The following is a 26156-nucleotide window of genomic DNA, read 5'->3' on the forward strand; positions in this document are numbered from 1 at the left end:
TCCACGCAAAATCAGAAGTTCTGGACAACATCGCGAGGCCAGAGCGCGTGCTCTCCAACAGGAACAAGTTCTCATTGTCTCCATCTCATTTCATGGTGCTCATACTATCAATAAATAGACATCTGGTTCTCGGGCATGTTTCGTTCGAAAAGCCGACTATTTGGTGTCGTGCTACTGCTCAACTGAGTCGTGTGCCTGCTCAATACGATTTAAAGCCCTAGTCAACGTTCCATCGAGTCCGTGTACGGCTGCTCTCCGTGATGGTGGACTGAGATCTTCCGGTCGAGGCTCTCCGGAGCCCGAGGAAATGGTGCGAGCTGCTTTTCCGTTGGGTCGCTGGTGTAGTGTTCCCCATCGTGGCCCATAAACCGCGTATTGCGTTCTTCAACGACCTCGACCGCATCCCCAGTAAGTCCAGGGAACCCCTCGCTCATGCGGTCCTGGGAATCTCTCGATTGCCGGGATTTCTATCCCACGGAGATGTCGATGGATCCTACTTCGAGGCCATGTCTCCATCAATGAGGCGGCCCTACGATGGTGGAGTTTGTTTTCCACCAACGGGAGGACGGTCTGCTTTCTAGCCCAATTTAACAAGGGGGTCAATGGTGGTTGCGAATAGAATGCCACGGCCTGGATGGCAGCTGTTTGCAACGACAGTACAGCGTTACTTTCATCCAGACCTAGCCTGGCAGCTTTCAGAGACGAGGGCTCCCTGTTGACGATGCGAAGTTTGTATTTAAGCTTGATGGCAGCCGGCTAATCGGCAAGAGCTGATCCCTCTCGATCAGTCTTCTCTGCTCCAGTCATTCATTTCTTGCCTTGCCATTGGTCTTTTTGGTCTTTCAACAGCAAACATGGGTCTCTACAGGTTCCTCATCGCCATCCTCCCGGTCGTCTTGGCCGCGGACCTCTACGTCGCGCCCGCCGGCTCAGACAGCGCTGCCGGCACTCTCGCGGCTCCTCTCAAGTCCATCCAAGTTGCCGTCGACAAGGCCGTTGCCGGCGACACCATCTACCTCCGTGCCGGCACATACTCGCCTACGACTAACATCAAGATCACCAAGAGCGGTACTTCCGCCAAGCCATACACCCTGACGGCTTACAACGATGAAGCCGTCACCATCGACGGAGAGGCTTTGCCCGGCACCCCCGGCGCTCTCGACTCCTCTCTCGCCAATGCCGACCGCGGTGTTCTTCACATCGAGGGAGCCAACTACTGGAAGTTTTACAAGTTGACCATCATCAACGGTCCCTACGGCGTCTACCTCCGCGACGGATCCAACAACTACTTTGAGCGCATCGTCACCCACGACAACTACGAGACGGGCTTCCAGATGCAGGGCACCCTGAGCAACAACCAGGTCATCTACCTCGACTCCTACCGCAACCGCGACCCTCGCAAGAACGGCGAGAGCGCTGACGGCTTCGCCTGCAAGGAGGGCTCCGGCACGGGTAACATTCTGAAAGGCGCTCGTCTTTGGGAGAACGTCGACGACGGTCTGGATCTCTGGTAAGTTTAACGTTTCCACATCCCCAAACTCACCTCAACTGAGCACCCGCTAACAAACACAATAACAGGGAGTTCAAGTCCCCCGTCACCATCATGGACACCATTTCATGGGGCAATGGCGTGAACCGCTGGGGCTTCACCGACTTCCAGGGCGACGGCAACGGCTTCAAGCTAGGCGGCGGCGACGCCGCCGACGTCGGCTCGGCGAACCACGTCATCACCAACAGCATCGCCTTCAACAACGCGGCCAAGGGCTTCACCGACAACAAGCAGCCCGGCAACTTCCAGTTCACCCGCAACACGGCCTACAACAACGGCGCTGTCGGGTTCCAGACCATTACGACCAAGTCGACGCTAAAGAGCAACGTCGCTGCCGCCAACTCGGCAACCACGGCAAAGTCGGGCCAGACGTCGCTCGTCAGCGGCACCACCAGCAGCGGCAACTCGTGGGACGGCAGCGCCACCTGGTCCGCTTCGAGCTTCAAGAGCGTTGATGTTAGCTTGGTCAAGGGTGCGCGCCAGGCTAACGGCAAGATTGTGGCGAGCAACTTTTTGATTCCTACCTCTGGCGAGGCTATTGGTGCCACCACCACCTGGTCCTAGATCTTGGTCTTACTTCTTAGAACATACTATTCGACCCCGTAAATAATTCATCTGTACATACTTAGACTGCCATAGAGCGGAGTACATAACCCAACCAGAACATAGCCCGTTACCTATAAGACTCTTCTTGCCTTATTTCGCGTGATCACCTTCGCCTGGATGATTTGCCTGAATGGTTATTTTGCTTCTTGAAAGCTTCGAAATGGTCGCTGTTTAGTCACAGAGACTGATGTACCAAGATTCTGAACAGTTGGGTCGACCTTGGGACGGGCAAAGGAACCCCTCCAGGTTGTGCTGTTGATGTCTGCGCTAACTCCTATCCTTCATCGTGCTCGCTATGCAGTGAACAATCAGTGAGTATTAGACACTCGAGGTGAGAACAAGGTTCCAGGCGTATGCAGTGCCGTCGAGACGTTGAAAGAGAGCACAAGCGCAGCGGAACATTTCGACGATGGACTCAAACTCAAAATCAAGACCCGTGCTCTATTGACAAGGGGAACTCATTGCTCATTTCCTGCGAGCGGATGACAAGCCACAGGAGAAGCGACCCATTAAATTCAATGTTGTGGCTCATGGGAGTACATGTGGCGCAGTAAGGTATGCACGGAAGGCCCGAGAAAAAAGTTGTCGGCGCCCGGCCAAACCCGCTCCTCCGAAGCGCAGGAAGCTCGGAATTTCTCGTCGGCAATTTCCATGTCGTCGATGGATTTTTTTGGATAGGTCGCGAGCCATCCTTACGACCAGCGCCCCCCCGTACCAGCCAAGCTGTACTGAACACGCGCGACATCGCATCTCGGGCCCCCGTATACGGTGCGATCAGTCATCAAGCATAAATCCGCCTCTATCAACAACATCCCTACCGCCCTTCGCGCAGAGGCTACTATTACAGCAAACATGGTGAGTTCGCCTCAAGCTTTCCCCTCCTAGCCTCGCGCGCGTGTCCCTTCGAAGACGATTGCGCCACCGCAGCTCATCATCCTCCTACCGTTCCTCGAAGCGCAAGTTGACTAACCCTCGCAACCCTTAGGCGTACCGCCTCATCACCCAGGTCGTCTTCGTCGGCACCCGCATCGTCGGTCGCTCCTTCGCCGCAGCCTACAAGCAAGCGCAGGCCTCTTCTGAGTACGCCCGCGCGCAAGCCAAGAACGGCAACGCCCCCGCCGGCACAAAGGGCGCCGGCTCCGGCGGCTCGGGCATGACACTCGACGAGGCGTGCAAGATCCTCAATGTTGAGGCACCCGGCAAGAACGGCGCCGACGCCAACGCCGGCGAGGTCATGGAGCGCTTTAAGAAGCTGTTTGACGTGAACGATCCCAAGAAGGGCGGCAGCTTCTACCTGCAGAGCAAGGTGCTCCGGGCGAGGGAGAGGTTGGAGAAGGAGATTGGGCCGCTGGTGGAGAAGGAGGAGGTCGAGGCTGAGGTGAAGGAAGGGTTCAAGCCCAAGATCTACAAGGACCGGTGAACTCCCACTGCGGGAGCGGCGGCAGAAGGGTCTTCACGAGGACGCTGACGCAACCATCGACGACGACAGTTCTCTCTGCGACGAGCGACCTTAGGCCGGGCCAGACCGAATCGATGTACGAATGGACCCCGATGGAGGGAGGGGAGGGGGCATGACCACTGAGAGTGCTCTGCCAAGAGCTGCTTGAGGGGCAGAAAACTGTATTGGAACAAACTTCACTCGACTCCGCATGGCATGGCGTTTTTAGGAGGTGGAATCTCTTTTTTGATTATTTTGGGCGCGCGCTCAAGGCACCGCCAGCATTGGCATGGTTAGACGATAAAAAGGGGCTTTGCGCGAAGAAAATGTGTTAATACTACTGTACTATAAGAGATGAGGAAAAGAGATGGAGGAAGAGAGACGAGGGGATTTGGACCGATGAGAAGAGGTCTTTAGAGAATGCAAACACCGTCTTGCGACTCATGCTTGGAGCCACATGACATGCGACTAACGCTCAGATGGGTTTTCGAAGGGCAGTTCGACGTTGCTTGGATGCTGATATTAGTCCATGGCCTTGGGTGCACATGTCAGCACATGCCAACCAATTTGATTCATGGTTTCCAAGCCGTCAAGTCTTCCCACTCAAATCACATTCTTTTGTTCATTCCGAGCAGCCAACCGCCCGCCTCACTCCTCCGATTGTCGGCCTACCTCAAGCACCTTGTAATGACACAGCACAGCCTTCCCCATCCACCAACACGGGCTTCCAAGCCTCAGACATTCAAAGCAAAACCAAAAAAAAAACCAAAAAGTGAACTGATCACGATGATCAATTTCTCGGTAATTGCCCAGAGGCGGATTCGAACCGCCGTCAACACGGATCGCTGTATAGAAGAACCACAACGTATCATCCTAACCAACTAGACGATCTGGGCGAATTGAAGCTTGCATGTGTCTCCTTGGTGGGGGAGGAAGCTTGGCTGGCAGATCCGCTCGGAAACGGGTCTATGGACTCTCAAGTGAGGTGGGAGACGAGATGCGTGAAGGCTTACGTGCGGTGGAGCAAGTGGGTGTATTCCTTGAGGGCTGCATGGACTTCTCATGTAAGACTTGAGAGATGAGCAGAATGAAGACAGTATTGGGAGATATTGCTCGAACTTCAAGTCCATGGTGAATGGCGATCGGATGCCCTTGACGAGACTTGTCTGCGTTACTGGGTTGAAATTCGAAGACCCTATCTAACGACAAGTTTACGCTTGAGCGGAATCTAGAGCACAGAGAGATGAGATCCAGACAAAAAGTTGTAATGCGAAAGTCGTGTAATGAACAACACCGTTTCCTCATTCGATCCGCTCTGAAGAGTATCTTCGGCCTTAGACTCTGCCCGATATATAATTCTGGTCCGGTCGTTCACCTTCGCGTCTCACTGTTGACCATATTCAGGGCCTCAGACAAATCATCCGTTCTGGTCCTCTCCATGTACTCGATCCCATTCTCGCTCTGAATCCGGATCTCGCCAGCCCCAGAACCCCGAGCAGCCCTTCGTCGCTCGACGATCAGCCACCGCGACGCTCCCACAACAGCCCGGACAATATCCACAAAGTTGAGGGCATCCTTCAACGCCCTCCATTGGAAGCCACGCGCAGGGACGCTGGTCTCGGCGGTAGGCCGAGTAGAGCCGTCAGCCCCATCCCAAACGCCCCATGCGTCCTGCTCTTCTGCTCCTGCCCCTCCATACGCAGTCTCAGGCTGCTGAGGCCAGACTTCCCGGCTTCTTACAGGGATGATTCGCGTCGCGGAGTTCTGATCTGTGCCCTGCCCATCTTCGTCGCCGGCATTGTGTCCGGGTTTTTGCGGTGCCGCTGGGTCTCTGTAAATGGAGTAGGGGTAGGCATAAAGGTGGAGGATTGATACGGCTGCCATCTCGAAGCAAAGGAGTGTGTTGGGAATGCCGACTGCCCATGACGGGTGCGAGATGTACGCTGTTGGTTTCAATGGGCCGCCGTCGCCTGTGAGAAACTCGAAGATGCCCTGATATAGCTTCGGTGTTAGCACATGTTATGATAAATGACGGCCAGGAGAGGAGGCTGTTGGGAGCCACCTGCCTAAAGAGGGGAGATTTGCACTCACGGTCTGAAGGTAGAATAGAAACACCACTACCTTGATGGCGAGGAATTTGAGCAGAGGCCGATGCTGGGCCATCTCCTTTGAGGTTTGGTGGTAGAATTGCAGCAGGCACATCATGGCTGTGACGAGGGACAAGATCTCAATGACCATAACCTATTCGCAGTCAGCGTCTCTACCTTAATCTCTTCCGCATTCTATTCTCGAGAAAGTTGTCTCCATGGGAGCCTCACTGACCCAGATTTTGGCATGGCTAGGATCCTTGGATTCCTTGCAATACACGTCGGCCGCTTCCGTGATGCACTTTGTGAGAGCGCCGAAGAACTTGACGGTACAGAACTGGAAGACTCCGAACCAAATAATCTAGGAAAAATTTGTCAGACGCAGGCTCGGTAACAGACACCCTGTTCGTTATCTGCATTAACTCACGTTGAACCATTTCAGCCCGTCCTCAGTTTGTCCCTTTTTGTTTCTTCCCACATGTTTGACGAAGAACCGTGTGGGATTGAGCCACTTCTTCGGTTCCACCAAGTTGAAGACCCGGCGTAATGTATTCAGATCGGAATGCAGTAACTGGCAGAGCAACAAGAAGAAGGAGGCGATGACTAGGGATTCGTAAAACTCGTAGACGCTTCCGATGTACACCTGCTTCTTGTAAAAGATGATACTCAGGGTGCAGGCGATGGAGTAGACGGGAACCATCAATAGGATCCGGATGATTCTGCACAACATTGTCTCTTTGTCAGGCTCCATAAACTTTCTTTAATAGTAGTGTGCTATAATATGATCTAAATGGAACTTACTGCTTCTGTTCTTTGGGCTTCGTGTAGTTGCTGGCGTGTCTAAAGATGAGATATGCCGTAGCAAAACAGGCGACTATGGTTGCTCCTGCTGATAGGGATATCAACAGGCCGTGGACTCGAATACCGCCACCAAGCTTCTGTTCAACAACTAGGTAGTTGATCTGTCAGACACGTCTTCAGCCGATCTCGTCCTCTCCGTTAACGTACTTGGAACATCCAAAGGGTGCTCTTTGCATTTCGCCATTGGATTATCCAGGCCAGGCCAAAGCCGCGGAGTGTTACTCTCGGGTCGACCGCCTCCACGATCTCGAGTCGCGTCTTCGGTTAGATCACAATGGGAGTAAGCCTTCGGCTCCGTAGATTTTCGTGCTCTCTATATTTCTGGTTCTTGTTTTTTTCTGGCAGTCGTCTTGTCGATGTCTTTTGTTTCCTCTTTGCGATGAGTGTCAATGCAAAGGTGCCACAAGGCGGATTGTTAAAGATTCAAACAGACTTGGTATAGCAAGAAAATGGAGGGATGTTCAGAACGGATACTGACAGACGGCGATGATGTAAGACGACACAAAAACAGTGAGGATATATCGGCTGCGCTTCTGGAAAAGCAGGCTTTCTTATCAAATGAGTAGAAAGCTAGGGTAACTACTTGAAGGGATCAATCTCACCGAAACTTTCTGCATTCTCTTAGTACCATAGCTAATTATTACCTTATCTACCTTAACGAGACAAAAAGTGACGGATCTACGCATTTCAGATCATAGTGACCAATAGACTTTTTCGAATGTTCTGAACGAAGTAGATTGAATAGCCCCCTCCCCCACTTTACAGCCTTTGCCCAGCCATACTATCCGCCGGCTTACTCGTGTAATTGCAACTGTACACGCAGACGTTGGCTTGGAAATCTCTCTTGGAATATTAAGGTTTCGTTACAAAGTCCAGGCGCGAACGCGGTGACAAGGGTGAACCCCCCACTAGGCTGAGCCGTCATAGCCACACTTTACACGTCAACGGGAGATTCGGGAAGACCCGTTCGTATATCTAACGGCATAACCCAGTCTCGGCATGGAGTAATCCGTTTGGTCGATATCTTTTTGACCTTAATTGTAGAATACCTGATTCGTCCGCTTTTGCCCCATACGGTCGTAAACGCGACGGAACCCGAGTTACGAACACGAGATACGAGCTAGGCGTCTCGTCAGTCACAGACTCGCCCGCTTCAGAGTTTGGGGGTTGACAGATCTGCCTTGCTGGGCCTTGGCGGCTTTGAGTGCCGGTTTCCCCTGAATAGGCATTTGCTTCAACCTTGCGCGATGGGACAGTAGTTACCGTCCCCGTAGCTGAGACACGGACTTCGGTCTCTAACTACAGGTCCTGAATGAAGATCATAGTATCGTTACCCGCGTAAAGGGCGAGCTATCTTTGGCTCTGCCTGCCGTAGCCTGCGCTTGTAGTAGCTAATCTCTATGTTCATCCTACCCCACGATCATGACACAGTCCCATAAATTTTCTTGGTGGATAGTCTGTAGTCTAAAGGAAACCACGAGGCGGGATTGAGAGACTTCCAAGATCCCGGAGCCGTACGGAGCTTGAGTCAGTGTTTGTCTAGGTAAGTCACAGTGCCTGAACATCCTGAGCCTCGATACTGACTGGTCAAAAGTTTCGGCTCCCACCGCTTAGCAAAGTGGTGAAACACTGGCTGCATTCTAACGAATGGACATATGCTTCCCATTTACTATGGCGGAAAAGCGGTAAGAAAGAAAGAAAGAACGATGAATGGCTGCGCAAGGCGCATTTGACGAAGTTGATTGTCCGCGTGTTCATCGGATCGGTTGACATCAGTTCGTCTGAATTCCGTCCCAATGTCATAACAAGCGACAGGTCATCGTGCGGACACAACGTTTCGCCTTTCGGCTTTGCAAATGGCTCCCGATATTTGGTTTACCATTTACATTGTGGCGAATTAGATTGGCTTGATTTGCAGTCGTCTGCCTCATAGGAGATGGGAAAAAGTCTTGGATAGGGTTGAAGATCTCGCTAGGAGCTATCCGTTGAGACCCATCTCACGACTTGGTATGGAATTCAGAGTCAAGATAATTTCCGTCATCCTAAGTTGATCAATTGTTGCCTCCATTATGGCGCTCTTAAAGACATTCTAAGCAGCTAAATGTCTTTTACATAAGGAGCCCATAAGTTGAAAGTTGAAATGGACGATTCTCGATGGGACAGCTCTGCCTATATTTCACCTCGCCCTGTCAACATTCACAATAGCAAACTGACCTCCAAACCCGAACACAATGGCTTCATCTTCACCAGTAGCATCCGGTTTCTCCTGGCTAGGCAACGAGAACAGTCCAGACTCAACGATCCAGCCATACGGCTACATCGCCACCGCTTTCTTGGTCGTCGTCTTTTCCATCTTACTCAAAGTTTCCAGGCACGACGATGTACCCCTCCTGCAGCCGCCGCCAAAGTGGTTTCGACCGACCTTCCTAGCACAGATTGAATTCTTCAAAACAGGAAAGGACTTGATTGCGAAAGGGAGAGCCACGTTGCGCGACAAACCCTACAGGGTCCTTTCAGAGAGTGGAGAGATTCTTGTTCTGCCCACTCGTTTCGCCAACGTCATTCGGAATGAGGAGGGGTTGAGCTTCGGGGCTGTGGTCATGCGGGTGAGTTGATGGAGCCGTGGAACTACCCAATGTGGTTCTGTGACACTCAAACTTGGAGGAGGTCTTCGGTGTACTGATATCCTGGTTTAATTTATAGGACCTCCATGGCGAGATCCCAGGCTTCCAGCCCTTTGGGTCCGTTGACGACGACAAGAAGATCCTGCAAGTAGTTGCTCGAAAGCAGCTTACCAAGTCGCTCAGTAAGTTACGCGGGATCCTGGCTCGGCAAGACACATTCAGATGGCTGACTAGAAAACTCTCTCCGATAGACATCATCACCGAACCGCTCTCTCTCGAAACCGCATTCGCAGCAAACCTCATCTTCGGCGAATCTCAAGGTAGATATCATAACCATCTCCTAGACTTCTCGGTATATCTTTCTTTGGAAACCAGACTGACGATACTACCCCTTCAGAATGGCATCAACTCCCCCTAAAAGACACAATCCTCGACCTCGTAGCCCGCCTCTCCTCCCGCGTCTTCCTCGGCCCAGAACTCTGCCGCAACGAAGACTGGCTCCGCATCACAAAGGACTACACCGTCCTCTCCTTCACCGCAGCCGTCAAGCTCCGCGCCGTGCCCCTCCGTCTGCGGCCCCTCCTTCACTGGTTCTCCGCAGACTGCAGACGCACGCGTGATTCCCTTGCCGAGGCCCAGAAGCTCATCGCACCAGTAATTGAGAAGCGGCGTGCGGAGAAACGGGTCGCCGCTGCTGCTGCTGCTACTGAAGGGCAGGGTGCTGCGGCGCCGGTCTCGAACGATGCTATTGAGTGGGCTGAGGCTGAAGCGCAGGGAGGGGCGTACGATGCTGCTATCTTCCAGCTTACGCTTTCTTTTGTGGCTATTCACACTACAACGGACCTCCTTGCTCAGACGCTCATCTATCTGGCCAAGGAACCGGAGCTCATCGAACCCCTAAGAGCCGAGATCGTAGAGGTCCTGAAAGCCGAGGGATGGAAAAAGAGCGCGCTGTACAACATGAAGCTCCTAGACAGCGCCATCAAGGAGACACAAAGAATGAAGCCCGTCTCCATGCGTAAGTCCAGGCTCCCCCTTTAGTTCTATTTAACAGTCCAGACATCCATAATCTAACAAATCTACCCTCCACCAATAGTCCTTATGCGCCGCCTCGCCACCAAAGACGTCACCCTCCCAGATTCCAACATCACCATCCGCCGCGGGGACACCGTGTCCGTCGACACCTACAGCTCCATCGACCCGACCGTCTACGAAAACCCCGAAACCTACGGCATCCACCGTTTCCGCCGCATGCGCGAGCAGCCCGGCGGCGCCAACAAGGCGCAGCTCGTTACGACGAGCCCCGAGCACCTGGGCTTCGGCCACGGGTTGCACGCTTGCCCCGGCCGCTTCTTCGCTTCCAACGAGGTCAAGGTTGCGCTCTGTCACCTGCTGTTGAAGTATGATTGGAAGCTGGCGCCGGGCTCGCCTTCGGAGCCTGTCGTCACAGGCGCCTCTATGAATGTGAATCCGAAGGCTGTGGTTATGGTCAAGAGGAGGTTGGAGGAGTTTGATATTGATAATCTTGGATTTGGGGATTTGGACTCTTGATCTTGACGAGTCGGGTGGACCTCTTGGTACAGTCTGGAGAGGACGATTATTTGATCAGTCAATCATTCCAATTCCCTTTGTTTCATTGAACGGAAGAGAAACGCGAGAGACTTTGGCCGGCAGGTTGTTATGCTACTGAGCTTACACCTTGACACAGATCAACTCCACGACACGAGATTGAACACAAACAGGGTTCCCCAAAAATGGAATATTTATATAGTTACTCGGAGGAAAAGATGCTCAAATGACATGAAATGGCTCAACCCCCCTTACTTAGCATTGAATGTGATTTTGTATCAGGTGGCAGTTGGGATAGGCATAATCTGGGCCGTAGAGCTTCAAAAGACCTCATGATTCGCTTCGAAAGCTTACAATATGCTTTATGAATTCATCTATTCAGTAGGGAGCATCATGGCTTGAGAATCTCAAAGGGGAGTGGCGGGAGCGGTCTAGCGAGACGCTTTAATGCCTCTCCCCTGATTCTGAATGCACCATGCAAGACCGACCAAGAAGAACGACGCTCATTCTGGTAGTCCAAGAGAAGTCACACTCTACTATGGTCCTCTACATCCCTCTAACAAACCGGGTTCCTTCCAGGGAGCCTTTAAAACGCGGCTTATGGAGCGTGAACACTCCGGAACGCAAGAATGCGCCTCTCTTGAAGAGACCGTTCAAGTGAAATGGTGAGATCTTGCGTTCATAGGTGCGTTAAGCGACGATGGAATGGAACTTCACATTGTAAAGGTACTTGATTTGTATACTAGCAACAGAAGATCGGTTGTATAAGCCTCCTCGCTTCTCCCCAGTATCCTCGTCTGTATACTTACAAAAAGGGCCTTAGGGATAGAAGACGGCAGATCTTGGTCTTGATGAACAGTGTTGTCATAGGAGGGCCAGGGGAAATGCACCTAGCAAGTCTGCATCAGGAGGAAGCCAGCTTTCATGTCCCGAGGAGTATGGCTTCAATGCCAGAAACCGCGTGAAGAGAAACATGTAGCATCTCTGCTGGCAGATGGCATCATATACCTGCTTTTTCTTGATCAATACCTGTTGTTACAGCTTACACCTGGAAACACAATTGCTCGGTTCAAGGTGTTTTATGAGAGATGGATCTCATGCTGCACCTCTTCACACGGAAAAGGGGCAAGGTAGCGTTTAGATCGAGGATGTGCCGAGGAGTTTAAGAAAATCATCTTGCCAAGGGGAGAGACGTGGAGTACACGTCGTGAATTGGGGATGCAATGTACTTGCTCGATCTTCCCCAATTAATAGGTCGTTACTGAGAAAGACGTTGTACGTGGAACAATGCTGCTAATCTAATAAGGAAGAGGTATAGGCCCAAGAAGCAGAAGATCCACCAAAGGGTAGCCAGGGGCAGCACCATCAGCCAGGGCAAGCTCAGGTCCTTAGACTTGCGCGCATAGCAACACCGTCAGGCGTGAAGCGGTAGCATCCGACCAGCCAAGTGGATTCGTCCTCAGTGTCCCTCTCCAGCATCTTCAGCATCTTTAGCTAAACAACAGATGAAATCTACTCCTTTGTATTTGATATTGCAATGTATCAACTAAAGAGATGTCACGTCATAGGTACAGTAGCTGGCTGACTGGATATATTGCACCAAGAGGTCTCTGAGACTGGAGACCTGAGATATCTACAAGCTATGGCCAGCAACCGTTCGTCTGTCATGCCTAATACTGTACGACATACCCGGTAGTTGACAAGTCTGGCAGTTTATACGTCCACAAAGTGCTCGAAACGGACTTACAAGTCGCAATGAGGAAGGTACGTGGGGGGAAGGGTAATTGTCAAAGGCAGGGGAGAGAGCAAACATCGGAGGGCTTGAGCTAGACTGACAATCACTGCATTGTCGTGACAGACAACGATACATCTTCTCATCATCATACATTGCGTGCTTGCTCACGTTCACATTATCGCTCCAACAACGCCGAGGTCCAGCGGTTTCTCGAACGGCCCGAGAGTGCGCTCGTCGCAATAGAAATAGGCTTATGAGTGTTTCGCCCACCCAGATGCTCCCTGCGAAGCCATTACCGGATTCAGCAAATCACTTGCGATGTTTGGGGAAAATGTGTGTGGGTGGCTGACCAACTGACACTTGAGAGTCAATCGACGTTGGCCTACATCAGACCAACAAGAACGCATCATCCAACGATCGACAATCCACGCTTAGACTGTAAAGTCTGTGTGGTCAATGTGGGAGCCAAAGAGATGGTATGCCCATGGGAGGGAACCATGGCATAGCATATCGAGTGTTTGGACGAGACGGAAATGGTCGCTTCCAGATCACGAGGTTAGACTTTTTTTGGCCGATTTACGACAACGTTTTGGGTGGAGGGGTCGTCGACGTAGATCGCCCCCGCATGTTGCCTCTTTCGGCTGACCGAGTCGGCTCCGACCGAGCAGTTTGGCAAAACTCCCGTACGGATATCCCTCCCGTTCAGCGGTCGAGATCCGAGAATCAGCCGCAAGTTCACCAGTTGTGCCTCGACGACAGGGATGACATATCTGCGAGGTTTCTGGAAAACCATATAGTGTAATGCAGGCGTCGGTCACTTTGAAAGCAGACTGGATAGTGAAAAGACAAGGGATAGAGGCCCATCGATGGAAACTCGATCTGTGTTCTTGGCTGTCAGCATTCGGCACAAACAAGTCTGTGGGTGACTCTTTCGGCGAGCAGTTAGTCGCCAGGGGACGGGGCGGTCTGTGACGAGTTCGAGCGATCATTTCTCTCGCTGGAGAGCCAGTCTGAAGTCGGGCAGAAACGCCACGCTGTCGCTCGGATGCTGCCACTGGCGAGCGAATTGACATCGTTCGTTCGGGGCGTGTGGGGGAGAGCAGCAAAGAAGACGAAGAAGAAAGTGAGGATGAAGCAGCGCAGCATAAGCTTAGAGCCGGGCGTACGTGCTGCATGCTGCACCGAGTGTTGGGTGGTTGAGTTGGCTTCCGCGTTCATGTTTCGTGTCGCGGCACTTGAGGCCGAGCCGATCAGGCTGATGTGGGCATTGATTGCTAAAGGCGAGAGAGGTACGGAGTACAGTAGGCTATGTGCTTGCGTGCGATGCGCGTGGTGCGTCACGCGAAGGTCGCCGGCCAGGCTCTAGCTGACGGGAGACGGACGGACTTTTTATCAATGTGTAATTAGCGGGTCTTGGCTAGTCTTCACGACGTGAGGTGTCTGGGGTTGAATTGTGCATTTATCATCAGCCTTGAAAAGTCGGAGGCCAAGTGCCAGGCCAGTTCGCCAGGGTAGCGGTAGGTTCTGTATCCGTAGTGCTGCCTCCTATCTCTCTTTTGAGTCTTTTCTGGTCTGCGAAATTAGGGACGCATCGAGTACCATGGCCGAGGCTTCGGCCGATTGCCGCCGAGACTCGAACGGCAGCTGCACCGTGCCACCGTCAGGTAAGACGGGGGAACGCCCACCAGGTGTGTGACTTGCGGCGGGAGGGCGCGCGGAAGGCGTGGCGGCGAGACACTAATTTAGCAAAGGAAAGTCTCCGACAGGGTGAGCCGCGAGCGTGCATTTGTCGTGGAACAGTGACTTGCTGGGCTTGAATTACTCGCAACAATTCTTGCTGACACCTCAATGGCCTGTATCCGTTGTAGAAGATAACTCGACCTGTCATTAGTGTGTCCCTTGGGCCCTCGAGTTTTTGCCTCTTGATTGTAATTGTCATGGTTTGCAGTCTGGGAGTGACTCATTGTGAAGACGGGCTTGGCGAAGCGAAAATGTCCTGGGTTGCACTGGTTGCTTGATCAGCCGGAGGATAAAACGAGTGGGAGTTGTCCGTAGGAGAACCGTAGGAGGCCCGTTAGAGGAAAAAAGGCGGAGGAGGGAACAGGGCCGTGAGATTGAAATCTTATCAGTGATCAGCATTAACGTTGATGGAGACCCGGAGCTGATTCAACGTCCAAGAAGACCTCCGTTGCGGCGGACGAAGGCGGCGGTGGAATGCTGCTGGGCTGGGACCAGGGGAGGAGGGAGGCCGCGGGGCCCGGTCCACATTGAATTGACGACTTTTTGTTGTCTCCAGGATTCGAATTGCTGCCGTAGCTGCATGCCAAAAACTTCACCTTGGTTGCGATCGGAGGGCAAGACTAATCGGCTGTAGAGGCTTATGTAAGGGGTCAGCGAGAATCCACAATGGGAGCGAATACTAGTCGTAATTGATCCGCACGCAATTTGGCAGATGAGGTCCCTGCCGGGCTGTAAGACAGTGGGTGGGCGGGATATCCGTACGAATAATACGGGTCCTCGATCCTTTGTCGCAAAAGGACTTTCAGATGTGCGGGCCAGATGCGAGATGGAGATGAATTATAATGGTTCAGATATGCTTGTTTGACTGGCGGTAGGCTAGCGGAGAAGTTGCGGAAGACTGGCGGAAGCATGGCGGGAAGCCCGTGGTGGAAAACCCGGCAAACGACCGGACAGAATGCGTTTGAATAGAAGAGGTCTGACAAAATGGAGCGGGCATGAGAAGACAAGTGTAGGATACAACAATTGAATGCAAATAATATGAGTTGTAGCTGACGTTGATGGCGATGTGTTGGGATGGCTGTGGTTGGAGTTGGAAACGAGAGGTGCATATTCGGAAGAGAAACCCTCCCAACCTGGACTGCTCTTACCGTCTTGTCTCTGTAATTGGCTCGCCTTTGGAGGAAAGGAGCTGATTCAGCAGCACTACTCCAAAACAAGACACTGTAGCCCTTCTTGCCTTTCCTTTCTCCACATTTTGCCGGATGACTCGAAACCGACTGCCCCGCCCCACACTCCTGACAAGCCCGGATTTCAGACGTTTTGACTGACCAATGAGCTGTCCTTGGCCAGGTGGGCAGTGACCAACCAGACTGTGAGAATTCAATGTGGAAGGACCGTGAAAAAAAAGAAGAAGGACCAAAAAGTCCAAGGAAAGAACCCCGGGCGGGATCAAGGAAAGCGGGGCAGGACCCCATCCCTTGTCCTGGTATTGCCGCCTTTTTACGCCGGCCGCAGACAACGCAACGTGCAGCACAAAGTCGTCGGGCAGGCGCTGCTAGCTGCGCTGCTGCTATCGCAAGTGGGGCCGCCTTCCCTCGATGTGGTGTCTCCGTTTTCTGCTGTTGTGTGTGTTCTGTGTTCGGCATTGCCATCGCAACCTGCAAAATTTCTTGTTGTTTGCTTCCCCTTGTTTCTCTCCACTGCCTTTTGGCCTGCTACCTGCTTAGCTGCGCATTTCGCTCTCGGAGTTTTGTAGCGCCAACTTGTGCGACGTGTCTGACCTCTACCATCGACGACCATTGCGCTGGATACCTGCGTTTCAACGCCGCTGGTACCCACTCCGATCCCTTTTTTTTTTTTTTTTTTTTTTTTTTTTTGCCTCTTTTTACGGAGTTCCTCATTCTTCTTTTTTCTGACTGCATCAAGGGTCAGCACATGTGCATCCGGGCCCATGGATGATGGAGATCTGCTTGGACACCTCCATGACGGGCAGGTGCTAGATGATGTTCACTTTGCATCTACTTCTTAGATGGAAATGTTTGCAAGTCCACGTCAATGTGTTCAACATTGCTCAACGAATTGGATGCCGCTAACATCTGTGTTGCTCAGTTCTGCCGTTGTTGGTAACCAGCCCTCACACCCTATACTAGAACGACCAGTCTGACCAAAGAGAATGTTCGAGTCCCTCGCCGGGTAGATAGATCGTAGAGTTGCATTACACACACTCGCGCACGCACACATACCGACGAAAAGAGAGACACACACTACACACACCTCGAAAGCATCCTTTTTTCCGATGACGCGTGCCTCTGCACACGGACACTCATCATCCCATCTCATCCCACCGCTGACCGCCTCTTCTTCGTCCAAGATCGGGGACACCTGTCTACCAACTACAAAGAGGCCTCAAGGCAAAACCCCGCGGCGGTTGGAAAAAGCTTACTATAGTAGAGACCGGTGCAACTATTGCCGTCTCTGACTCCTCCCCGATCTGTCCTCCCACGGGCCACAAGTCACAACGGTTCAAGGAACCAGGGAACCCAACGTTTGGTCTGTGACCTAGGAGGTATCATGGTGGCTCAAGATGGCTCATCGTGTATCCGTCGACCGTCAGGACTAAGGAATACTATGCCAAGGGAACAGGATGATCCACACAGCCGTACCCCCACCTCATCGCCGTCTTGCACCCTGGCACGCCTCTGTGTCTGGGTCTCCCCGACAATTTAACAGCTGCGGGTCCTCCCATCGCGCCTCCACCCTGCTGCATCGTCCGTACCTACGCAGCGCTGTTAGTCGCATCTGCACGCCTTTTCCCTGGAGCCAAGCCAAGCACGCACTTTCCAACAAGTCCCAGTCTCCCAGACTCTCACTCGTGCCGCTGATAAGGTCCTTTAGCTGGGTAGGGGAGAGACGTGGATATGGTATACGGTACCTACATATCCCACTACATGACGCCCACAACACCACCAATTCCCATGTACTCACCCAGGAAACGCTCTCTGTCTTTCTTAGCAGGCTAACAGCAGCCTGCCGGTAAGTGCCCATCACTGTGAAGACAAGGTAGTATCTATCACCCCAGTCAGGGTGCCTCGCCTTCGCCTTGCGTGCAACAATACCTCCTGAATGCCCAACATCGTGCTGTACCTCCACCTGTGACCTAGCATTACCTTATTCCGTACCTACTGCAAGTCGTTAGCTGCCGGCCGGGCTTAAGACTTCCTAGATCCGGGAACCGACTCCGGCGCAAATTGTCACTCATCTTGACGCATCGTTGATTGGTAATGTTTTCTGTTTGGCTCCCGAAGTCGATCCGATAGACTGCCTGGGCGGCCCCAGGACCCTCTTTATTTTTTTCCCTCCCAGACCATACGGATGGATACCCAGTAATCCAGTCCTTTGGAGGTAGTTGCTTGCTACCCCTGGTTTTCTTTCTCTTATTGACGGAAGCTTCTTTTATTTTTCCTCAACTCCCATTTCTCATCCATCAACTCGCTCTCGGGTCGACGGCCACTGGGATTTGTGTATTCCTCCTTTCCTCCGCCGAATGACCGCCTCTTGGTCCGAAGCGCATCTCTACAGTCAGAAACTCTGACACATACACACTCTCTCTCTGTCACGCAGTCTCAATCCACCGGCTCTTAGCTTCCCCCCCTTCAGTCCTTTGATCTCTCTCTATTTCATCCCCTTTAACACGGCACATTGCCGCCTAACTCTTTCGCCTATTCTCCCTCTCTTTCACCATCCATCCCCACGGTACATCACCCCGTACCTCCACTTCCAACGCCTTTTCTCTCCCCGGCACGGGCCAGCCACCGCCACTTTCCGGTCGCCTGGGATCATCGTCACCACCTCTTAATACCAGCTCGACCTCTCACTCACCATTAGGTTTCGTGAGACCGAGCATTAATTCAACCCAAGTCGCTGTATACACGAGACTTCGTACCGCAGTGGACAACAACTCTTCGCGCATCATACACCAGCCCGACGGTCCAATGGCGGACCAGGACTTTGAAAAGACGGAACAGGCCGTCGCAGGAGGTAGCCCCGCCGTCAACGAGAAGAACAACACGGCCGACTCAAGTACGGCCCCACGATCCTCGACCTCCACCGCCGCCGATTCTGAACAGCAACGCGAGGAAGCTCGCCGCAACAACCCCGATGGCTTCACCGCGATCCACGCCGGTATCTCGGTTCATCAGGCCGAGGCCGAATTTGCGGAACTCCAGCGCGAGCTGTCTGGCCATTCGCGCGCAAGCAGAGTGAACAGTCGCAACAGTCGTAGAAAGTCTGAAGATGTCGAAAAGGCCGTCGCCAACGTCGACTCAGCCACACCGTCCTCCGAGACGGATGGTGAGCAGTTTGACTTGGAAGCTGTCTTGCGCGGCGGCGTCGAGGCCGAGCGCGAGGCTGGCATCAGACCGAAGCACATCGGTGCCTACTGGGACGGGCTCACGGTCAAGGGCATGGGCGGCACCACCAACTACGTCCAGACTTTCCCCGATGCTTTTGTCAGCTTTGTCGACTACGTCACTCCCATGATGAACCTGCTGGGTTTGAACAAGAAGGGTGTTGAGGCTACTCTGCTGGACAACTTCAAGGGTGTCTGCAAGCCGGGTGAGATGGTCTTGGTCCTGGGTAAGCCAGGCTCTGGCTGCACCACGTTTCTCAAGACCATTGCCAACTGGCGCGCCGGCTACACCAGTGTTACTGGCGATGTGCTGTACGGGAAGTTCACAGCCGACGAGTTCAAGCAGTACCGAGGTGAGGCCGTCTACAACCAGGAGGACGATATCCACCACTCCACCCTCACCGTCGAGCAGACGCTGGGTTTCGCTCTCGATACCAAAGTTCCCGCCAAGCGCCCCGCCGGCATGTCTAAGAACGAGTTCAAGGAGCAAGTCATCTCCACCCTCCTCAAGATGTTCAACATTGAGCACACCCGCCACACTGTCGTCGGTGACGCTTTCGTGCGCGGTGTCTCTGGAGGAGAGAGAAAGCGTGTGTCGATCGCAGAAATGATGATCACCAACGCCTGCGTTCTCTCCTGGGATAACAGCACCCGTGGTCTGGATGCCAGTACGGCGCTCGACTTTGTCAAGTCCCTCCGTGTCCAGACGAACTTGTACCAGACCACCACGTTTGTGTCTCTGTACCAGGCCTCCGAGAACATCTACAACCTCTTTGACAAGGTCTTGGTTATCGACGCCGGAAAGCAAGTCTACCTTGGCCCCGCCACCGAGGCTCGCGCCTACTTTGAGGGTCTCGGTTTCGCTCCCCGCCCCAGACAGACTACCCCCGACTACGTTACAGGATGCACCGACGACTTCGAGCGCGAGTACGCCCCCGGTCGTTCAGCCGAGAACGCACCCCATAGCCCCGAGACCCTCGCCCAGGCCTTCAAGACGTCCAAGTTCCAGAAGCAGATCGACAGTGAGATGGAGGAGTACAAGGCGAGACTGGCTCAGGAGACGGAGAAGCACACCGACTTCCAGGTCGCCGTCAAGGAGGCCAAGCGCGGATCCTCTAAGCGCTCCGTCTACGCCGTCGGGTTCCATCTGCAGGTCTACGCCCTCATGAAGCGCCAGTTCGTCCTGAAGCTCCAGGACCGCTTGTCTCTGTTCCTCTCCTGGTTCCGCTCCATCGTCATCGCCATCGTCCTCGGTACTCTCTTCTTCCGCCTCGGTTCAACATCCGCCAGCGCCTTCAGCAAGGGTGGTCTCATGTTCATCTCCCTCCTGTTTAACGCTTTCGAGGCCTTCTCCGAGCTGGCGGGTATCATGACTGGACGTGCGATTGTCAACAAGCACAAGGCGTACGCTTTCCATCGTCCGTCAGCATTGTGGATTGCCCAAATCATTGTCGACCAGGCCTTTGCAGCAAGTCGAATCATGGTCTTTTCCATCATTGTCTACTTCATGTCTGGGCTTGTCCGCGAGGCTGGGGCGTTTTTCACCTTCTACCTCATGATTCTCTCTGGAAACATCGCCATGACGCTCTTCTTCCGATGCATCGGCTCCATCAGCCCCGATTTCGATTACGCTATCAAGTTCGCCGTCGTCATCATCACCTTCTTCGTCACCACTTCTGGTTACCTCATTCAGTATCAGTCTGAGAAGGTCTGGATTCGCTGGATCTACTGGATCAACGCGCTAGGTCTTGCCTTCAGTGCCATGATGGAGAACGAATTCAGCCGTCTAAAACTCACCTGTTCAAGCGAGTCACTCATCCCCTCAGGCCCCGGCTATGGCGACATCAACCATCAGGTCTGCACGCTTGCTGGCTCCACCGCAGGAACCACGCTCGTGGACGGCTCAGCGTACATTGCTGCTGGCTACAATTATATCAAGGGTGATCTGTGGCGCAACTGGGGTATTATTCTGGCTCTCATTGTCTTCTTCCTCCTCATGAACGTCACTCTCGGTGAACTCATCAACTTTGGAAACGATGGCAGCTCGGCCAAGGTCTACCAGAAGCCTAACGCGGAGCGTAAGAAGCTCAACGAGGCACTCTTGGAGAAGAAGGCAGCCAAGCGCCGTGGCGACAAGCAGGAAGGCTCTGACTTGACCATCAACTCGGAAGCCGTGTTGACCTGGGAGGACCTCAACTACGATGTTCCCGTCGCCGGTGGAACCCGTCGCCTGCTCAACAACGTTTACGGATATGTCAAGCCCGGCCAGCTCACGGCTTTGATGGGTGCTTCCGGTGCCGGCAAGACCACTCTCCTCGATGTGCTCGCGTCTCGCAAGAACATTGGTGTCATCCACGGTGACGTCCTCGTCGATGGCATCAAGCCCGGAAAGCAGTTCCAACGCAGTACCTCGTACGCCGAGCAGCTTGATCTTCACGACCCGACTCAGACCGTCCGCGAAGCCCTCCGCTTCTCTGCTCTTCTTCGCCAACCTTACGAGACCCCCATCCCTGAGCGCTACGAATATGTCGAGGAGATTATTGCCCTATTGGAGATGGAGCACATTGCCGATTGCATCATTGGCTCTCCCGAATTTGGTCTGACCGTCGAGCAGCGCAAGCGTGTCACGATCGGTGTCGAGTTGGCCGCCAAGCCTGAGCTCCTTCTTTTCCTTGACGAACCCACCTCCGGTCTCGACAGTCAGAGTGCTTTCAACATTGTCCGTTTCCTCAAGAAGCTGGCCGCCGCCGGACAGGCCATTCTCTGCACCATTCATCAGCCCAATGCCGCCCTTTTCGAGAACTTTGACCGTCTTCTGCTCCTCCAGAGAGGTGGCCGCACCGTGTACTTTGGGGATATCGGTCAGGACGCCGTCGTTCTGCGAGACTACCTCAAGCGCCACGGCGCCATCGCCAAGCCCACCGACAACGTCGCCGAGTACATGCTCGAGGCCATCGGAGCCGGATCCGCGCCCCGTGTCGGAAACAAGGACTGGGCCGACATCTGGGACGACAGCGCCGAGCTCGCCAACGTGAAGGACACCATCGGCCAGCTCAAGGAACAGCGCATGGCCGCCGGCCGGACCGTCAACCACGACCTGGAGAAGGAGTACGCCAGCCCGCAGCTGCACCAGCTCAAGGTCGTCGTGAACCGCATGAACATCAGTTTCTGGCGCAGCCCTAACTACCTCTTCACCCGCCTCTTCAACCACGTCGTCGTCGCCCTCATCACCGGTCTGACCTACCTTCAACTCGACGAGAGCCGCAGCTCGCTCCAGTACAAGGTCTTCGTCATGTTCCAGGTCACCGTCCTGCCGGCCCTCATCATCAGCCAGGTCGAGGTCATGTTCCACATCAAGCGCGCCCTCTTCTTCCGCGAGAGCTCCTCGAAGATGTACAACCCCCTCACCTTCGCCGCCGCCATCACCATAGCCGAGCTGCCCTACTCCATCATGTGCTCGGTCGCCTTCTTCCTCCCGCTCTACTATATGCCAGGATTCCAGTTCGAGTCCTCCCGCGCGGGCTACCAGTTCTTCATGATCCTCATCACCGAGCTCTTCTCCGTCTCCCTCGGCCAGGCCTTGGCGTCCCTGACGCCCAGCCCCTTCATCTCCTCGCAGTTCGATCCCTTCATCATGATCACCTTCGCTCTCTTCTGCGGTGTCACCATCCCTGCCCCGCAGATGCCCGGCTTCTGGCGCGCCTGGCTCTACCAGCTCGACCCCTTTACGCGTCTCATTGGAGGTATGGTCGTCACCGCGCTGCACGACCTCAAGGTCGCCTGCTCCTCGGTCGAGTTCAACCCCTTCACCGCGCCGCAGGGTCAGACGTGCGGCGAGTACATGCAGCCCTTCTTCGACAACGGCGGCCCGGGATACCTGGCCAACAACGATACGTCGAGCTGCGAGTACTGCGCGTACAAGGTCGGCGACGAGTTCTACACGCCTCTGGGGCTCAACTTTGATAACCGCTGGAGGGACCTCGGTATCTTTTTGGCCTTTGTCGGCAGCAACTTGATTATCCTTTTCACGGCGGTAAGCATTCCTACCCTAGTCCCATGACTGAAATGATTCAAGCAGTACTAACGTCTACAATAGAGCAAGTTCCTCAACTTTAACCGCAGATAATCGTCCCCACACCCCAAGCCCGCGTCGCAACGCGTTTCGCATCCTTATTTCCACTTTCCTACTGTCAGTTGATTTAACAGCATCAGCATCGTCATCCCCCGATAGGTTCTCAATCCGGCCGCGTCTTTTCAACAGGCTAAGAACTATGTTTTGTCCAAAATGGAGTCTTTTGGTTTTGGGGATATCAACACCAAAATTTTCGGGAGGGTTTTGCGAATTCAAATGAAAAGATAGAGGAAGCCTTCATTGCGCACATTACACACATCACACATTGAGCCATGAGATAGCATGGTTTTTTGTCAAGAGCTGCGAGATGTACACATCCACATCAACATCCTAGCATAGAGCTTTTACGTAATTTAATAGACACGGCCAAGAGACTATATGTAAGAATTGAGAATGAGAGGCATTATGAGAATTGATGTGCTGAAGACCGAAGGTTTCGTGAAGACTTCTTCTGAGATATGAGGTGTGAAGACTGCTTGTTTTTGATGAAGCCACTCATTGCGACCTTGAGGAAATCGCCATTTTAACCCCAAAAACCATTTCGATCCTCTGAGATTGATGGGTAAAGAGGAGGTAGACGAAAGTATCTACAATCTCCGCTGGAATTCCTCTGCGCTATCGACAGTACACTGAGTTATTCTCCTGGCCAAACCGCTCATGATTCGAGAAGCTATTCCGTTCCCCAATCCGAGACTCTGACAGCAGCCCGTACACTGACGTACCTCGATTCGTTCCTCCAAACTCGACATCCCCCCTTCCCCTCCCCGCACTCCCGTCGGGAACCCCGCCGCCGGCAGCACTCAGACCCCACCATCGGTCGACAGTCCTCCGCTAGCACCCCACCGCCGCACGGCGTCCTGTCACCCCCTCCTCCGGCGAACGACTTCATTCAAAACCCCGTCCGTACCGAATTTACTCTAGACTTGGGCATTGACAACCGTCTTACCATTCCTCACCATAGAAGCCTTTTCAAATCAATTTCCGCAGCTCGCTCAATAACCTCAATCGCCTCATTCAGACATCCTCACAAGACTTACACTCAACGAGTTCCACCATCCAAAATGGCAGACCAAACCCCCCGCGCAGACCTTACAAAACGCCAAATCCCCTTCATGACCCTCGCAACAGGCGACACCGCCACCCTCCCAGGCGGTCCCGCCCGCACCGCCTCCGCGTCCGACACCCCCGAATCCCGCTTCGCCCTCCCCGGCACAGCAGTCCTGACAGGCGGCACCGGTGCCATCGCCCACGCCGTCGCGCGCGCGATGCTCCAGCACGGGTTGACGGGCCTCATGCTCCTCGATCTGGACGTCTCGTCCCCTGCCGCGGAGACCCAGATCGCGTCTCTTAGGACCGAGTTCCCGTCGACAAAGATCCTAGCTAGGAGCGTGGATGTCACGGATGAGGGGGCTGTTAAGGAAGCTATGGAGGTCGCGGCGAGCGAGTTGGATGGGATTGATTATTTAGTCTGTTTTGCGGGGGTAGTAGGGTGTCACCATGCTCTCGAAATGTCGGCCTCGCAGTTCCGGAGGATATTGGACATCAACACCACGGGCGCCTTCATCTGCGCGCAAGCCGCGGCGCGCATCTTTGTGAAGCAGAATCGTGGCGGGCGGATTGTGTTCACGGCGAGTATTTCTGCGCACAGGGTGAATTTCCCGCAGCCGCAGGCCGGGTATAATACGAGTAAAGGCGCGCTGCTGCAGTTGAAGAGTAGTCTGGCGGCGGAGTGGGCGCGGTACGGGATTACGGTGAATAGCGTGAGTCCTGGGTACATGGATACGGTGTTGAATGAGGGGGAGGGGTTGAGGGAGGCGAGGGAGGTTTGGGCGGGGAGGAATCCGATGGGGAGGATGGGGTTGCCGGAGGAGGTTGGGGGTGTTGTTGTGATGCTGTGTAGTCGGGCGGGGAGTTATTTTAACGGGAGTGATTTGGTTGTTGATGGGGGTGGTGTTGTGTTTTAAAAGGTGGGATATGGGGATAATGGATTCTGTGTACATGGCTGGGGAATGTGGGAAGGTGGAGGGTTTAGATGATAGACTAGAGGACGACCCGTCATGGATCTAGACGCATTGAAGTATATTCTTAAAAGGTTTACATTCGGCTGCTTGAAGAGATGAGTCCATTCGTTTTAAAGGTTGCTTTTGAGAAGGGATCGTTACGGGATCTTGAGCCTCCTTGAGTGCTCGAAACGTTTGACAACCCATTGAGAGCTCGACATCAACCCTCTCCTTCACCTTGAAAACCAGGCGCCCCATGCCCCTTCACTTTCATCTATTGGGCTTAATTCCTTCAAATGTAGTTAGTCGGCCGTGGTGCCGTCATGTATCATCCCTTTTCCTAACCGGTGACTTCTCACTGGTAAGCACGTTGAGGCCGACGTAGGGTAGTCTTGAACGCCGTTATAATGAAGGGCCTCGATGCGCTGCCGAAGTCATTGACTTGCTGGGCTAGAAGCAGGAGAACTCAGAAAACCATTCAGACGAAGGCATCCCAAGCACGTATCGAATACGGACCGACAGAAGTGGCTATGGTCTCTGGTCGGTAAAACCATACGATATCAAAGCTACCTGGTCTAGACGATGAAGCTTTGTTGAAGATTCTCAGTTATGATCTAAGGTATCCTTGGTTTACATGATCCAGGTCAGATGACAAAACGAAGACGCATCCTGAATCAGAAGCGGAATAGGGAAAGATTAGACGTAATCTGGGAGGCATGTGGAGAGAGATCCGCAACCAGAGTCCACACTTAACTTGAATTTGCTGACAGGGCCTCCAAGCTATTCAAAATTTAGGGGCCTATAATCCTCAACAACTGGGACAGTAACACGATACCTGCCATAATCCACTGAGCTCTCATAAGCAGGAAAGCTACTTGTGACTACTAGAAATCACAAGACGAACGGTCTTGCGGAGTCCCGGGGTCCTCGAGTCATCTACCACCGCAGTTGGGTATTCTATACAAAGTACCGAGAAAGGCTACATACCGTGAAGCAAGGCTCTCTTCAGATGCTGTGGGTGCGGCAAGCGTGATTGAGATGTTGCTTTGGCCCTCCAGAGTTGACGACTGCCTGAGTTAGGTGAAGCAAGACCAAGCTGGCTGGCGTGAGGCTTCTAGCCTTCTTCAAGCCGTTCAGGCTGTGTAGGGTGCATCACATAGAGGCATAGTACAACTTGAGATAAGCTCTTCACATGGTTTTGAATCAAGGTAACAGACGTCATCCAAATACTATGATAATTAATGAAGCCAGTCCAATGCATTGAGGTTGAGTTCACCTTGACTGTGCTGACATCCTTGCTTTGAACATCAAAGGTCGCCTGCTTGGGTTTTTTTTTTATCCAAGTCTGCCTGGTGTTGGGCCTGAACCTTTGCACCAGAAATCAAAAAGGTCCATAGTTTTTAGCTA

The 26156-nt window shown here is 53.3% G+C and overlaps 6 protein-coding genes and 1 non-coding gene across 7 annotated transcripts; 4 read left to right on the top strand and 3 right to left on the bottom strand.

Annotated features, from left to right (window-relative positions):
* Positions 1-854: 854 nt before the first annotated feature.
* BDZ83DRAFT_752172 (pectin lyase fold/virulence factor) lies at positions 855-3575 on the top strand (the record flags this gene model as incomplete). The annotated part of the gene is made up of 4 exons (XM_060514157.1): positions 855-1510; positions 1579-2090; positions 2934-3010; positions 3141-3575. 4 exons carry the CDS (start codon positions 855-857, stop codon positions 3573-3575), a joined length of 1680 nt encoding a protein of 559 aa, XP_060365047.1.
* An 824-nt stretch (positions 3576-4399) lies between these two features.
* On the bottom strand, positions 4400-4489 carry BDZ83DRAFT_t151. The gene has a single exon. It is a non-coding gene; the product is annotated as a tRNA-His (tRNA).
* Positions 4468-6800, bottom strand: BDZ83DRAFT_621354 (organic solute transporter Ostalpha-domain-containing protein). Its single transcript, XM_060508256.1, has 6 exons — positions 6689-6800; positions 6482-6629; positions 6108-6399; positions 5916-6041; positions 5685-5834; positions 4468-5585 (listed from the first exon to the last, which is right to left on the bottom strand). The coding sequence occupies exons 1-6, from the start codon at positions 6723-6725 to the stop codon at positions 4965-4967; spliced, it is 1374 nt and encodes a 457-aa protein (XP_060365048.1). The 5' UTR covers positions 6726-6800; the 3' UTR covers positions 4468-4964.
* Positions 6801-8772: 1972 nt separating this feature from the next.
* On the top strand, positions 8773-10981 carry BDZ83DRAFT_741076 (cytochrome P450; the record flags this gene model as incomplete). Its single annotated transcript, XM_060513080.1, has 5 exons — positions 8773-9147; positions 9245-9347; positions 9417-9485; positions 9563-10183; positions 10262-10981. 5 exons carry the CDS (start codon positions 8773-8775, stop codon positions 10714-10716), a joined length of 1623 nt encoding a protein of 540 aa, XP_060365049.1. The 3' UTR covers positions 10717-10981.
* Positions 10982-12671: 1690 nt separating this feature from the next.
* On the bottom strand, positions 12672-13886 carry BDZ83DRAFT_319959 (uncharacterized protein). Its single transcript, XM_060502367.1, has 2 exons — positions 12828-13886; positions 12672-12750 (listed from the first exon to the last, which is right to left on the bottom strand). Exon 1 carries the CDS (start codon positions 13642-13644, stop codon positions 13018-13020), a length of 627 nt encoding a protein of 208 aa, XP_060365050.1. The 5' UTR covers positions 13645-13886; the 3' UTR covers positions 12672-12750; positions 12828-13017.
* A 4315-nt stretch (positions 13887-18201) lies between these two features.
* BDZ83DRAFT_752175 (ABC-2 type transporter) lies at positions 18202-22743 on the top strand (the record flags this gene model as incomplete). Its single annotated transcript, XM_060514158.1, has 2 exons — positions 18202-22650; positions 22714-22743. 2 exons carry the CDS (start codon positions 18202-18204, stop codon positions 22741-22743), a joined length of 4479 nt encoding a protein of 1492 aa, XP_060365051.1.
* Positions 22744-23581: 838 nt separating this feature from the next.
* On the top strand, positions 23582-24854 carry BDZ83DRAFT_699347 (short chain dehydrogenase). The gene has a single exon (XM_060511408.1). The coding sequence runs from the start codon at positions 23811-23813 to the stop codon at positions 24711-24713; it is 903 nt and encodes a 300-aa protein (XP_060365052.1). The 5' UTR covers positions 23582-23810; the 3' UTR covers positions 24714-24854.
* Positions 24855-26156: the final 1302 nt, after the last annotated feature.

Source organism: Colletotrichum acutatum (genome assembly GCF_030867785.1).
Source record: "Colletotrichum acutatum strain CBS 112980 chromosome Unknown BDZ83scaffold_46, whole genome shotgun sequence".
Taxonomy (NCBI): Eukaryota; Fungi; Ascomycota; class Sordariomycetes; order Glomerellales; family Glomerellaceae; genus Colletotrichum; species Colletotrichum acutatum.